This window comes from Perca flavescens, chromosome 4, assembly GCF_004354835.1.
Source record: "Perca flavescens isolate YP-PL-M2 chromosome 4, PFLA_1.0, whole genome shotgun sequence".
NCBI classification, from domain to species: Eukaryota; Metazoa; Chordata; class Actinopteri; order Perciformes; family Percidae; genus Perca; species Perca flavescens.
This window is the reverse complement of record NC_041334.1, coordinates 31,705,788-31,722,504: the sequence shown is the minus strand read 5'-3', so window position 1 is coordinate 31,722,504 and position 16,717 is coordinate 31,705,788. Positions and strand designations below refer to the sequence as shown.

Below are 16,717 nucleotides of genomic sequence, written 5' to 3'. Positions count from 1 at the left end.
CCAACCAAATGCAGCCATTTCTCAAACTCACATGGCAGTGATATCTGTGCTGCACTGCACTTCCTCACACTCACTAATGTATCAAACTGTGTCAGTGTTGCTGTGATCTCAGACTTCCTCTTGATAAGATTTTAGTTTTTTTTTTTAGCTGATGCTATTTTCGGTTCAGTCAAAAAAAGAGAGCCAATTAATCTGGTAATTGGCCTGGTCATCAAGTTTATCAGGAAAGACATTATTACCGTAAGTCTATTTTTAAATGATAGTAAAATAAGCATACAAGCTTAGTTACTTTACCTATTGGGAGTGTCCTATTTGGTCTATTACCTTTTCCCTCATTTTAAAGAGCCATTCCTACGGGTTTATTGTTAAAGTGTATCATACAGTTTACAAACTCAATATAAAATTTAAAGAAGCATTAAACCAGCTGTGGTAACCGACATACTTTGACAAACAGTAGTTCATTTGTTCATTAGCCTACTGTAACAGGTGCAACGATATAAAACAAATCTAGTGCATTGACCTCATGCAGGGAACAGGGGCCATACACTTTTCTTTTCTGTCTAAGTGAAGAAAAGTCCTCACTTACTTAGACAGAACCATTACAAAACTGATATTTCTTTACAGTGTAAAGGAGGGAGAGGAACTACAAATGTTAAGTTGACCTCTGAGTAAACTTAAAGCACATTTAACTGTATTTATCATTATTACCATTATGTATGTATGTATGTATGTATGTATATATATTTTTTTTAACCCTTGTGTTGACTTTGGGTTGTTTTCAAGGTTGACAGGAAGACAACACAAGGATATATATATATATATATATATATATATATATATATATATATATATATATATATATATATTTATTAGGGGTGTAACGGTTCACAAAATTCACGGTTTGGAGACAGTGGTGTCATGTTTCGGTACGTTTTCGATACAGCAAAAAGAAAAATGCCAGAGAAATTAAGTTGACAGCTGGTGCTTTGGACAATTGGTTCTCTATTTTTTTTGTACAAAGCAGCAAATACGGTCTGGCTGAAATGGCCAAAATTACTTTAACCATGTTTGTAAAACCTGCGATATCCACTACAGAGTGTTTGTAGTATTCCCACTGGTGTAGCCTATTCTCGTGTAGCAGATGCAAATTACGGTTGTTTTTTTTATTTTTGCCTGATTGGAGTAGAGTGTTTTTCTTTGGGAGTGGGAGGGGCAGACAGCATGTTGCCTGTTACGTCGTTTGGGCTGCCTGGTTGAGTGGCACTGAGAACATTATATTTCACAAAATGTAAAGGTCTTTTTTATTATGAAATTGGATTGGTCCAACAAATCCATATATATATATATATATATATAATAAAAGGATTTGTTGGACCAATATATATATATTATATATATATATATATTTAGAGCTGTCAGTCTTCCTCTACAATACCATTCGAATTTCATTTTTTTTTATTCGAATAATATTCGAATATTAAGTGCTCAAATGCAGCATGTTATATGTACTACCAAAGAATGTCGAATATACTCAGGCTTTTGCAATGTCAGTGCCAATAAGTATGTGGTTGTTGTTACATGTTCTGTAAACTAGAGGGACTTCCAACATTGCTGGCCTTGAAGGGGACCTAGCTACGTCACGTCAGCACGCCGCTCTCTGTTTACATTATTATATCCATAGATATAGAACAATATCTATGATTATATCCACCACGCACACAACGACAAACACACATCAACAGAGAACTCTGTAATGAAACGTTATCTAACAAGTGTATTGAAGCTGCTCGTTGTGGTAAAAGCTAACGGTGCTCGGTTAGCACAATGACATGTTAGAAAGCACAGCCGAAACGATTTGTCATAAAGTAATAGTGTTAGCCACGATGCTAACGGCATTGATAACTAGCTAGCTAAGCCAAACGGTGCTGTCACTACTATTTTAGTGATTTATAAGCAACCCAGGCTAGTCACTCCCCCATGTACTAACGTTACTCGGTACGTAACGTTAGCTCACAATGCCTTGTTTTTCTCACTCTCGTAAATTAGCTAACGTTAGCCAACCTAGCTATATAAAAATCCCATGTCTACGCACCTATAAGACTGAGTGAGTTAACCTGTTAAGCCAGCTGTGCATCAGGTTTTACAGGTACACTGAGCTGACAGGATGGAGGGTAAAGCCAGGTCATATGTCCGTGAATGACTACAGTGAGTAAAGGTTAACAGCTGAAAAGAGACAGGACAAGACACAGAGAGACAGAGCGCATTGTGAATTACACCACTCCATTGGCAATCTGGGACCTCTGATTTAGAATTGATTGTAAATCAGTCATGATTGCCTCACACACTGAGGTTACTGAACATTTAACACAACTAAGGTCACAACCCAGCTCAGAGTTAGCACATAGGCCTATGGGCAGTAGCCTATTACAACTGATGCATTAGAAGGAGAAGAAGGAGAGAGAGGACCAATATTACAGCACATAAATAATCATCAACATGCCCCTACCTGTCTTATATTACTTCCTTTTTTCTCTTTTGACATATTTTTTTCTGTTTAGAAATAATAATTATTCAACTGACTGTTGGAGGGTCAACATAATGCTGCTTAGAGAGAGGAAGTGGCATAAAGGAGGAAGTGAGGTCATAAGCAGCCAGGGCATCCCATGTCATGTTGCTTCTGTTACTGCAGGAAATGTTGATTAATGCACATGCTAAGTTACCACAAAAAGTAACAGAAAGAAAGGAAGCAGAGTTGTGCTGCATGCTGGCAGGTAATGCATGATGAGTCAGATGTGTTTTGGAGGTTAAACATTTATGTGAAACAAAAATCTGCCAGCTAAGATATTTTCATTACAAAATTAGGAAACTAATGTTGGAAAGTTTTTAAATTATGGACCATCAAGTCTCACATCAGAACATTGTGTGATCACACTAGTCCTGGATAATGCTCAAATTCTGATAGTGGTGCTAATGAATTTCAGTATTTATACCAAAACATTACTTCTGTGGATACCTTAAATTGATGATATAAACGTGTTTCTACAAGAAGCTTTTTATTGTTTTCATTTGAAGCAATAGTGCGACATCATAGGAAATGCTGCTTTCTTTTTTGCTGAGAGTTAGATGACATGATTGATACCACTCTCATGTCTTTATGGTAAATATGAAGCCACAGCTGGCAGCTGGTTAGCTTAACTTAGCATAAAGACTGGAAACAGGGGGAAACGGCTAGCCTGGCTACCCTGCCATGGGTACAACATCGATATAATTTAAAGATACACTGAAGAGGTCATTTCATTTGATTAAAGGGCTTGTGGTCACAGTGGTGTGTTACCTTCTTGTCATAACATGTCAGATTACTCATCGGAAATAATTACATAATGTCCCTGTGATAAAATGAATGACATCATTACTTACTGTTCTCTATACTTTACAGAAAAGCTCTTAAAGACCATTTCCGAACATAATTTGGAACTTGCCACACATTTTAAATGTGTCTGTTGAAATCAAAAGGAAGTTAGCCAAGAAGATTTGCTGACTTATTTGCCTTTTAGTCATAAGAGAGCATGCAGCCCACAAAGTGCAAGACCAAACCATGGAAGCATGTGTTCACCTGCTGATCTCAAGGTAATATGACATCGCTTTTTTGCTCTCTGTTAATTTTTTTTTATGCAAACATACAGAACAGAAACAGAGAAATACAAACTGAACAAGGACAAAAACCCTCACCCACCCCCCACCCTTTGTGGTCTCAAGGAAAAAAACAACAACCAATAAACAAACAGAAATCACACCGTGCCTAGTCTCTCTCCTCTAGTTCTTGACCCCCCCTGCATTAATTTAACCTGACTCCGCCAGATGGTTTGCTTCGCATTTGCTCGGCATATCCATCTGGGAACTTTCCGTTGGAGAACTTTTGGGAAGGGGCGGAATACTGGTTATTTTATTGGATGAACCATCTGTCTATCACCTATGTTGGTGATAGACGGGCCAAATCAACCAATCAGATCCACAAAGCGTATGAAAATACAACCACAAGCCCGCCCCTGCTGCTGCAGGCAAAGCATAGCTCGTAAGCTCAGCATGCAAGCAAAATGTTGGTAAAGGATATTTGCCATTTGTGTAACGAGAATTTAGGATTAAAAGTCACAATTTCAGGTTCCCGGACCATATTCCAAAAGAAGGATCCAAGAGGAAAAAAGCATTAGCGAGCAGCTAACAGAATTAGGGCTACCACTGTCTGAAAATACTGGTTAGCTCATTGGATAAACCATCGGTCTATCACCACCTAAACCCGCCTCAAAACCAACGCTGATTGGCCCGGTCGTTTGGCTAACGACTCCAAATGTTCTCTGCCTCCAGATGTCAGACTGATCTGCGAGTGGAAAACTGGAGCTCGCGAGATCAGGAGTCTCACGAGGCTAGTGAAAATACTGGTTAGCTGATTGGATGAACCATCTGTCTATCACCTATGTTGGTGATAGACGGGCCAAATCAACCAATCATATCCACGAAGCGTATGAAAATACAACCACAAGCCCGCCCCTGCTGCTGCAGGCATAAAGCATAGCTTGTTAGCTCAGCAAACAAGCAACATGTCGGTAAAGGATATTTGCCGTTTGTGTAACGAGAATTTAGGAATAAAAGGCACCATTTCAGGTTCCCGGACCATATTCCAAAAGAAGGATCCAAGAGAAAAAAGCATTAGTGAGCAGCATGCCAGACTGATCTGCGAGTGGAAAACTGGAGCTCGCCAGATCAGGAGTCTCACGAGGCTAGCATTAATTAGCATCCACATGCATTTGCATAACCGTCAGTGTAGTCTCGCTTTGCCAGACCTTCCTTCCTTTCTTTAAACCAAATACAATCGTCATGGATGGCGCTAGGCGCCGCATGGAGCCCCGGTACCTCTGTAAAATGGCTTCAGAAAGGAACTTGTTTTGGTGGAACAATGTGTACGTTCAAAAGTTGTTTTAGTCGTGCAACAGAAAACTCAGATTGGCCAGATAGTCTAGCTAGCTGTCTGGATTTACCCTGCTGAAATGTGTGGAGCAGTTTACCACAGTCCTCATAAATCCACCAGAGTTTAAAATTCCAACACAAAGAAAGCATAAGGTAACGGATATCCGGTTGAAAGAAGGACATACAGCGGATTTTCCGGCGACAACGGAGCAATCCCGGAAGTGGAAGTTCATGGATATAGACTTCCATCAGTGAGGAGAACCATTTTGAAACAAAACAAACAAAAACGTCTCCCCCGAGGCTCGTTCTGCGATCAAAACCTTTGCAGAAGTCCCCCACCAGCCCTGCCTTCAGATGACAGTTAACAAAAGACAGGTTGGGCAGCGCATAAAGCAAATCATCCAGATATACTTTTCCAATAGGCAAACAATTATTTCATTCACAGCCTATTAGGGAAACAATGCACTGTATAACAGAGAGGAGGGGCACTACATAGTGTGTTTACAAGATGACTCTTGCTGTATGAAATTATAAAAATTATCAATACATACATTTGGAACAAAGTTTTCTCAGAGAAAAGAAGAAAATGTATATGGCCTATACACGTTATTTGCATAACAGCAAGTAGTTAAACTGTAAGCAAGTTTTAGTTAAGTATTTATTATCTACTCCTTCACTCGTCGATGAGTTTCAGTTGTATGTCTATAGCTAAAGCAGACATTTGTTATTACAACAAAGTGAACTCTGTACTCACCTGAGACCCATCCAAACACTTTGCAAGCTTAAATTCCAAACTGCAGCATTCCTACATTCCTCATGCAGACTGTTCTCTGCTAGATAACAGACTGTCCATCCACCGACACAATACAAACAGCACACATACAGTGCAAGCTAAAGCTGTTAGCACATGCCTTACATATTATGTTATTATGCTTTCATCACCTCAGGGAGAATTAAAAATTTTGAATTTAGGTACAGATACCAAAACAACTAGGGTTTTCCTACAAAAAAAATGATTTTCATTCAAGAAAAGAAGCCCCCGCATAAATATGCGGACTTCGGCTGATTATGCATTGAATTATGCAATCGCATAATCACGTTTTTCTGGCGGGACTGGTAATTGGTAATGAATACCAACCGAGCGTTGAATTTGGACAGACAGACAGACAGACAGACAGACAGACAGACAATCATTAAGCCTTCGTCATCATCATCAGCTTTTCACCGAAACCCACATTAGGGGAACAGAAGCTAGCCCCAAACAGTATGTGACTTTGGCTTTGATTTACACAGCATGACTTTTCTCACACCGCCAAGATGAGTAGCCATCCATGGGGTGGACAAAGTAACAGAAACACCTTACAAAGCAAATGTTACCTTCATGATGCTATTACAGTGTTGCTGACACTGTAATTCAATACTGCAGATTGTGATGTCACTATGCTATGCAGCATTGCTCAGTGTTCCTGTTATTCTGTCCAGCCCTGTACATAGACAAAATAAATGTGTGCAAATGGTAGACATTTCACACAGTTGTACCTGGTAGAAATTTTGTCGGGGCAAGGGAAGGGGCCTATAGTTGCCGTATATCTGTTTTATAAGGGACATATAAACAGCTGTTAAACAGAAGATCACAGCTGACAGACACATAGAAAGACTGTGAACCAGAGCAGTTGTAGACTAGAACATATAAGCACTATGATACATGTGAGCACATACACTTAACCATATATGCACAGAGAGCCTGACGTATATTCTCAATCAATGCCATTACAAGTCACCAGGATTTTAAGTCCAAGCTCATACAGATCTACAATGAAGCGAGTGATCAAACAGTTTATGGGACTGACAGCAAGAGGGAATTCTGTTCTCAAAGCAGCTGCAACCTCTGTTCATAAAAAGCCGAGAAGCCACACAGGCAAGTTTTAAAAATCTGAAAGTGAGACATAAATCCTAAAAACTAAAAACCCACTTTATTTGAAGTGCTTGACCATATCTCCTGCGGTGAGACGCATGATGACACCGACACATACACTCACCCAATCTGCATGCACATAGACTAAAGCCACAGAGCTTTGGCTTTTGTGGCAGCAACCAGTGAGGACAACACTGACTGACGTAGTTTGGGACAGGACACTGATATGAACATCATGGCCATTCTGGGAGAGCTGTGGTACGTGTGATCAAAATAGACAAGATTTGAGTGTGTGGATGATGGCAGGAGAGTGCCATTTGAAACCACTGCTCATTTCAAACTGGCACTCATGCAGTTAGACACATCATCTCAGACGGAAACTGTCGACGTGCTCGAGGTTTGCCGCTTGAGTCCTTGTCCGGTTTTAGATGGCTACGATGCCTGCACAGTCGATAAACCTCAGACCATCCGGGGACCTGCTCTCTGCAGGACGCATTTAACTCACTAAGTATTTGTTCTGTTAGAAGTAAAGAAACAATGCAGTATATCCAGGCATTACCTAGCAACAGCTTTCAAAGCAGTAGCTTGTGCCTGTAATGAAAACTGATGACTAATGCTGGGCCCCACCCAACAAACCACAGACATGTAGACACGGGAATATGGCTGAAAGCAGCTTCCTAGCTTGTGCTACGATTTCAGGATAGTACTGGCAACATGACTAAATGGTCAGTAGCGATAACACTGATCACTTCAGCTCAGTGGGGGAAATGACGAAAACTGCAGTCAGTGTTACAAGGAAAGAATGTGGAGCAGAAGTGTAAAAGTACCAACGACGCTAACTGCTGTCGTCTGACTGAAGTTCCAGTGCAGAGCTGCATAAAGAATGAATATTATTGTTGTAGGGAAGATCTTATGATGAGCAAACAGACAGCTGGGTAAACTCAAGATTGATGTCATCAGTCACACTTACTGTTACATGCTACTTGTGCAAACATTGTGCTGTGAATACGCATTACAGTCACATGAAGGACAGGAGAGAAGAAAAATAAACTTTAACAGCACTGTATTGGTTTCATGTTTAGTTTATCACATTGTACTCCGCTTCATTCCGTGCAGGGCGAATATATGTTACTTCTCTCGGTTTGGTTTTCATTCATCAGCTTTTTATTGCAAACTAACAATCAAGAGGAGAAGCACATGCAGTGATCTTCTATTTCACAGCATTTGTTCTATTTTTGTCCATCATGTTCACACTGACGCACATACATAAAAAAAAAAATCAACAATAACCAGCAAACCCTAGTTTATAGAAGTCTGAATACCGTTAGATAATTTTGTTTAAAGCCCCATTAGGAGTTGTTGTCAGATCCTGATTCCGTATTAATTATTATTAAACATTGGTGCAGTGCACTCACAATATATACAGATGATTATTTACTGTTTATTTCGTTGTTACCTTGGCAACAACTGTTCTCTGGGTCCATAAAATGATACCACTAACACTTAACATGCAAAAGGCAGCAAACCTGATCACCACAAACTGCTCTCAAACAAACACAACATGGCGAACTGCTGTTAGATGCCAACACATGAACAAGCCTTCAACCGTCTGATCGTAACCACGGCAGTAATTTGACAGGTATCAGTCAGACAGGAAGCCCTTCCACACACAGAGATTTACAAAAGAGCGAGCATGAAGGGGAAATGCAGTCCAGATACATACCATAAGTCTGATTGTGAGTGTGTTTCCTCTATATATGCTGCTGTGTATACTACCAAGATGCTCTCTTGAGTCTGGTTTACTTTAGATTCCCGCTGTGGAAACACTGTATATCAAGCAAACGCGCATTCATACACACACATGTAAACACACATATAGAAAAACTTGTTGCTCCACCTTCATGAAAGGGGCACAACAAGCCTCTGCTGCTCTGGCTCCACCTTCTCAGTCACAAGGCAGCAGAGCAGGCTCAGTCAGATTGGACAGTCGGACACACAAAGACCCACCCACTGCTCACTGCCTGCCAGGAAAAATAAATAAGTCTGCTTTAGGGAAACTTTGGGCTGGGTCGGGCAGGCTTTTATAGGAGGGATGTTGCAGTACGATAACAGACAAGATGGCCCACACCTAGATATTCAAAGGAACAGTTATGGGGAGAATTAAAGGATGAAGCTGTGATGATGAGGCAGAAGTGGATTTGCTGCAGCAGTCTTGTTTGGCAGAGTCTGGGTGTGCCTGAGAGACTCACTGCTTAGGAATCTAGACTGCAGAGTGTGTGTGTGTGTGTGTGTGTGTGTGTGTGTGTGTGTGTGTGTGTGTGTGTGTGAGAGAAGAGAGGGAGTGGGATCATCCCACATTGTCCAATCCACACCAGAAGACGGAGCAGAGTAAAAGAAAAACTGTAAATTAAAGAAAGACACAATGGGGCAGAAAACATTCAGACATTTTCTCTGGCCTTTCACAACTTTTTAAAGTAGCCCCTGAACAAAGGAACAGACAGGAAACGCAGCCTCTGGACAGCAGCCAGAGGTTATGTAAGAATTTTAGAAACACAGCACTGTTACCTTTACCTTCTAAACACACACACTTTCAGCAATGATTAGTTGATAGTTTGGCATATGCTTAAATTAATCCAGACACTTGAACTACTTTTCAGATGAAGCACAAACCACGAAACGTGTCAAACATGTTAAAGGGGGAGGTTTTTGGAGAACAGCACCCCCCTGTGTCTAAAATACTCATAGCACTTAGATGAAAATGAATAAAGGGTTGTCCAAACGTCATCTGAAACTGCTCTGTGGGCGCACTTTGTCTGTCAACTTGTGTATCAGTCTGTTGTATTATTCTGAATGGACACAAGACTGGCCTATACTGTGTTTGTGCCACATGCGTTTAGTCTCTGCACTAAAACATTGCCATAACAAATGCAAAGCAAATGAACAATTTGAATATTACTAAAACTGTCCTTGGTTATAAATTTGTTGTTTTTTAAAACAAAGAAACAAATAGAAGAAAAAATGTTTCAGTGTTGTTTGGTGTTATTTGCTCTGTGTTTAGCAAAGAATTTGGCATGACTTATTATTTACATCAACCCACATTGAACTGTTAAGAACCATATTTATTTTCTTGGAAGCATTTCTGAACATAAATTAGGGCTGGGCAATATATTGATTTTATATCGATATCGTGATATGTGACAAGATATCGTCTTCGATTTTGGATATTGTAATATCGTAATATGACATAAATTCTGTCTTTTCCTGGTTTTATGAGCTGCATTACAGAAAACAATGTAAGTTAATAATGCAATTGTCCAGCTTATATTTACCTTCACAAAAGTGCTTGTTTTGCCACTAACAGGCTCAGATTAATATTCTAAGTGTCTGACAGCATTATGGAAAGGATCCCTTCAGAGATAGACCTTTAAAACCTCTTTGAGACCTTTCTGTTTAACCAGAAACCACTCTGAAGTCACTAGCCCTAAACCCACCAGACTCCATTTAAAAAAAACAATACTTTTAGCATGTATACAGCCAACATATTTTCACATGTAAGTCGGTAAACTATGTGTTTATTTCAACCAAAAATAGAGTTGTGGTGGTTGTAAAAGTGGAAAGACGACCCAAATCGGCTTTTCATAATTTTATTTTGTTTCTGTCGACTTTGAATAAAGTGTATTTTACAATGCTTGAATTACTGTTTATTTACTGGTGGGTTTAGCAAATGCAATTTCGAAGATGTTTTTTGTTTAAAAAAAGGATCTTACTCTTTAACAGAAAGGTTGACCTCCTTAGAAATCCTTTCCATAATGTTGTCAGACACTTAGAATATGAATCTGAGCCAGTGGCAAAACAAGCACTTTTGTGGTAAATACAATCTGGACAATTGCCTTATTAACTTGCTTGTTTCGCTGCTGTCGACTTGCAGCAATCTTGCTTAATACTGGACCAATTTCTAAGATTGTTGTTTCCATCAGTCACTTAGACACAAAAACATAGGAAATAGGGTGCAGGTTGAAAAAAAACAGTTGTTACCGTTTAACAACAGCCAAGGCAAGCTGATGATTAAAGGACGCAGGGTTATCACCTTAAATACACTTCACAGAGATCAGATGAAAATGGCAGGTAGGCAAATATGCTCAATCCCTGCCCTGGCTAGCCTGGGAAAACCTTGAAGAACTTCCGGCAAATTTGACATTTGATCTGCAAGTCAGTCTGGCCAAGAGCCCATTCAAGCCCATTTCCAATTTTTCTAAATCGAGGCACCAATCACAACCGTTGAGGCGGGCTTTACACCATGACGATAGCGCAGCAATGGCGGGCAGCTTTTTGTTTACATTCAACATGACAGCCACCGAAGCGCAGCAACCCGTTGATGCCGCTGTCGCTGCTGCATCACCCGGATCGTTGGTCTGATTGGTTGAAGGACTATCCAATTGCACCCAGAGGCATTTGAGCGGCGTCCGTTGGTGACGCCCTTTTGGAAATGAGCTGTGAATGAACCTTGCCCAGACCCCACTCTCAGTTTCAACTGAGAAGGGTCTGGTGTCAACAAGGCTAGGCCCTGGCATTTCCGTGGCAGAAATGTGTGTCTGTTGTGGGACCGTTCAAAATAAACTTCTCTAACAGCTTTGCCCTGCCTGACTCCATAAACACAACAGAGCCTTCCCCTTTGCTTTTGTGTCTTTGACTCTGTGAGTGTTTATGTGTGTGAGATAGGGCTGTCCTCGACTAAAGAAATTCTTAGTCAACTTACACTTGCGCTTTGAGAGGTGGTTAAGACTAGAAAAGCACAATATAAATGTAGTTCATTAACCATCTGTAAAACTGAGTTTCTCCACAATTAATCTTGCAAAAGCACCACTTTAAATCTTGTGTTTACCATAAATGTGCTCATGAGTTTCTTGGAAATAAGTAATTAAGCATGAATAAGCATAAAAAATGACTAAAGAAATCTTTCTAATCGACTAAGAGGTGGCAGCCCTATTGTGAGACAGAGCTGGCATGTTTTATGCATGCCTATGCTAGATCCAAACGCCTTACTTGGTAACCCCTGGTAACACTTATCTTTGTTGACAACTAATGAGCTAATGCAGACCGTGCGCACCCACCCATACAGGGAAATTGGCCTATCAGAGCTGGGAACGGGGGGGGATTCTACTCTGAATCTCTGATTGTGGTTTTAGGAGGTCACAGGAAAAATAGGAGGCTGTAACATACCATGTTTCTTAAACTAAGTCTGTGGGAAAATACAGGACTGGTGTTGTATACTTTTGCTGGCAAGAGATCCCAATGAAAACATTTCACATTGAAAACATACTGGTAGAACTTGGAGGGAGGCGTGTTTTGCCAAAAGGTTCTGGAGGTTATAAAAGTGTGTGTGAATCTGTAAAAAGAACAGTACCTGCCAGAAGGAATACTGTATGTGTTGTTAGGGCTGTGCAATAAATCAAAATAATTGTAATCACGATTACGACTCCTGATCATTAAAACAAAACAGACTAATCGTGAAACACGATTATTTTGCACATTACGTACAAGTACACTCTTATTTCGCCTTGTGTTTTTTTTTCAAATGGGAAAAGTATGAAGGGACATTTTACAGTTCGAGATATTTTCACTGTTGATTCACTGTTTAAGTTCAATAAATGCAACATCTTACCAAAAGACCATGAATATTCGTGTTACTAGTTTGACACTGGAAAGTATCCAGCTAATCTCACACACACGTTCAGCTTCAGGATATCAATCAATGATTGCATATATTTTCCTTTTAAGTTAATGTATTTTGTTTTATCTATTGAATTTTTGAAATGCAATACAACTGTCTGCATCAAACTAAATGTAACTTTCTCTCACAAGCCAAATTTACTCAAATATTATTACTCCTATAAGGGATGTTCCTATATACAAATTCCATATTTGGTAAAACATAAATAATAAAACATTTGTCCTTTCTCACTTAGTTTGGGATTACTTGGTTTAGTCTACAAAAAACACAAACCAAACCAGCGCTTTTAGCACTCATCAGCTATTCTTTGCATCACTGTTGAGGATTGCAGAGCAAACAATAGTGTTATTGTCTGATGTGTGTCTGGGCATCCACTCTGTGGAAATCAGCTTGTTTGAGATAAGGATTCCATTACTGTGAATATCTTTACTTTTGTTAAGGGTGCCATATCACTGTGTGCGGTAATGCATTTTAAAAGGTGTAGGCTATTGACTTGTGGTGCATTCAAGAGTGGTTGAAATGCTCAGAAATCTAAGATAGGAGAGTTGGCTGTTGAACAGCACTGCCTGCATTGCAAATCTAAAATCAAAATCAAACGCAGAGAACGCACATGGGCCATGAGAAAAGGAATAATGTAAATGTTACAGCTCCATTAAATAGAAATCACTTTTTTTTAATTAATACATTTGATTGTAGCAAATCAATATCAAAAAGAGTGACAATGATGAAAAAAATCAAATAGTGACCCCTGTGAAACTCTATTCTTGTAATGTGTGCATCCACCCCCCCAACAGTAAACTATAGCTGCATGGCATGTCCATGTACCATCTCTAAATTTAGCACAGCACTATCCTCCTGGTTTGTTGACCCACATTTCATCACACTAGAAACACAAAAACTAGGCCCTTTCTCTACTAACCTACAGTATCGTTTAGATAAGGCCTATGTCTTAAATTTGCGGAGAAATCAGCACCAAACTCTCTGCCTAACATTAAAGTATAGAAAAAAATACATCTTTAGAGCACAAGAACTAAAATAACATCAAGATATAGTTGGGAATAGTTATCAACTTCAGCTTTCCACTTCCATGTGTTTATGTGAAGCAATACTAAGAATCTAAATCATTATATCACATTACAATTTCCAGTTAGCGTCAGACTGCTGGGTCTTCCATGAAAGAGTCAGAGTCTTACTTGTTGGGACAAACATTACTGTATGTGGCTACGAGCACCAACTTTTCCTCGAGCATGGTAGATGTAAACAGACAGCGGGAAAAATGTTCAGAGAGAGTTTTGTGCTGAACAACAACGTCTCGCTAAAGCACATTCTCAGGTTAGCCCAGAGGCCTGGAAACTCTCCCGGAGTTGCTTTGATATAACTGGCGTGACAGAAGCAGTCAACTCAAGCCAAACTGACAGTGAAGTGAGAAATCTGACGAGTCGTGACGAGTCCTAGGAAATATCTCACAGGCTTCCAATGGGATAGAAAACAATATTTAAAAACACATCTAACAGGAAATGGAAGGCTAATATTTAGCTGCGCAGGATATGTGTCAACAAAAATGTCTGTGTATTTATGCTCATGAACACAACATGCTTTCGCTCTCTTTCTTCCACCCACAAACACATCACAAGAACTTAATACAAAACGCAACAACATTTTTTAGCTTTGCACATAAGTAGCTCCAAATAGCAGAGAGTTATAGTAAATGGCTGTTGATGACACTTGAACTTCAGCATCCAGACACCTTGTGACATGATGTACATCACACAGGCTCCAGGTGGTCTGTGGTGATTTATATCAAGTTTGGATATGTCGTTTCTTGCAGTGCTATGTTGTACTGAAGCGCAACTTTGTGTTTTAGGCTGATACAATAAAACCAACCAGTGTCAGAACCTCTCTCAAGCTCTGTTCTTATTACATTTTAGAGGTACTTTACTCAAGGATTTCCATTTTATGTTAATTTATAATTCTAGTTCACTATTAGTCAGTGTTTTTTGACTGCTATCCTTACTAGTTTATTTTGCCCATTAAGATTTTACAAAGAAAACCTGTAAAGACCTAGCAGTATGTAAAGTAGTTAGAATCAGTTCCAACGGCAACAATAAAATGCTGCTTACACATATAATTATCGCAATACACCAATTATATAATAATAATATAAAGCGGCAGATTCGGGTGACACCTATCACATTGTCACGTTGTCGTATTGTTATTATAAAAAAATATCTATTATAGCTGCTTTAAGTAAGTCATTTTGAATTCAGAATGTGCAATTGTTACCTGTAATGGAGTAATTTTACATTGTGGTATTTCAACTTTAAAACCATTAAAACTCTATTAAAACTGTGCTACTGTACTTACAATATTGCTTAGTGTAGAGGTATTAAAAATATTGTTCTCAGTAGGTTTTGAAAAATGCTGTAAATGATGTACATTACAAATCAATTACAAATCCACTGCAGTGTTGAAATAGCTGTCAGTGGTATCACAGCATGCAAACAGTGTCAAACATCCACTCAGCTTGTTTGCTAACTCGATTATCTTTTAGTCATTTTTAGACTTTGCGCTGCATGTCCAGTCAAGATATCTTTTCTCAGTAGCAATTTCCTGTCAGTCTAAGACCGACAACAGTGAGTTGTGGGGGAGGCAGACTACTGCAGCTGAGAATTTTTGGCCCAAAACAGTGACACAACAAAGTGAACCTTCCAACTAAAAATCTGAAGGCTATCTGTGTGCAGTCCTCCTCCCAGGAAACATATTCACCTTTAACACATAGAGTGACTCAGAGCAAACTAACACAGCCCTGATAACAAAGTACTGACATCAGGAGAGCCAATGTAGACTTGTCATATTTCACAGTCGCTTTGTCTGCATGACATGTAAAAATGTAACAAAAGCTAATGGCACTGAGGTTACAGGATGTGACCTACAGTACATCAAAATTCCAAGTTGTGCAAAGAAAAGAAAGAACACTAAGCTTATTCCAGCTGCACACCCTTTCATATTGCTTCATCTGTCCCTGCAGACTATCACAGGAGAATGCTATTTGGGCGAGACCTACCTCTGTCCTGAAAAATACAAAACTTAATGTTGATCTTCAATAAATGCACCTATCTCTTTTAACAACCATCAATATCAAGGGTCTATCAATTTCCCCTGTAGATGGTACTTGTAGCAACAGGTAGCAAACAATGCAGGCCTTGTCCCAGCCTTGGTTTGATTATACTACTACAAAACTCACACTGTGGTTCTGAACGCGCACAGGCTGTCCTGGAGCCTCACATTCCAGCAGAGAGAGGAAGAGAGAGAGAGAGAGAGAGAGAGATAGAGAGAGAGACAGAGAGAGAGAGACGTCTGACTTGGATTGGAGCCAAGTCAGTTTTCCTCCTCATGCGTTTCCCTTATAAATAGTAACAGACATACAACACACAAACGTACAGGACAACCTGGACTAACTAAACAACAATGGCAAACAGAGCATTAAAACGTGAAGCTTGATACTTTCAAGCGGACCTACATTTACAAAACACACGTGGATACTTTTGGATTAGTTGCTCTTCACAAAACCATGGCACAAGCGCGCGCGCACACACACACACACACATACACACACATTTGCACACACCTGCTCCTCCACGGACACATCCTGCAGGGCCTGGCCGTCCCGTGGGCCTCGGATCCAGCTCAATATCTGGCCCATGTTGGCTGAAAGTGGCTACGAGCGCGTGTGTTGTGTGTGAGTGAATGTCTGTCGGCCTCTGCCTTGTCTGTTTGTTTACAGCATTTTTCCAACTCACAGGGAGAGAGGGAGAGAGAGAGAGAGAGAGAGGGGGAGGGCGAAGGGACCGAAGGGGGGCGTGGTCAGGGAGCAGAGAGGGCAGTGGAGGAAAGGCTCAGATGTGGAAGTCACAAGAGGCTAGGTCGTAACTTTACTGGGCTATAAAGGGAAGCGACCTGACCATGGACTGACACCCACCTGATAAGGGGCAACATCTGAGCTGCTTTTAACACACACACACACACACACACACACACACACACACACACACACACAGGTGTGTAAAACTATGCAACTTTTTAGAGCCACTTATCAACAAGCACACACC

General features: G+C 40.1%; 1 protein-coding gene across 20 annotated transcripts in view; it reads right to left on the bottom strand.

The window, feature by feature from the left end:
• The window catches only part of cast (calpastatin), a 46,229-nt gene that overhangs the window by 22,942 nt on the left and 6,570 nt on the right, over positions 1–16,717 (bottom strand). For 15 of the 20 annotated variants that reach the window (XM_028577011.1, XM_028577010.1, XM_028577013.1 and 12 more), the window contains exon 1: positions 16,237–16,420. The exons of 2 other annotated variants lie outside the window; for them this stretch is intronic. In XM_028577011.1, coding sequence (XP_028432812.1) covers positions 16,237–16,311 — 75 coding nt within the window. In that variant the 5' untranslated portion in view covers positions 16,312–16,420. Of the gene's footprint in view, positions 1–2,506; positions 2,609–8,600; positions 8,790–16,236; positions 16,421–16,717 lie in introns of those variants that run through there. 3 more of the 20 variants (XM_028577016.1, XM_028577031.1, XM_028577014.1) reach the window with 3 other exon arrangements.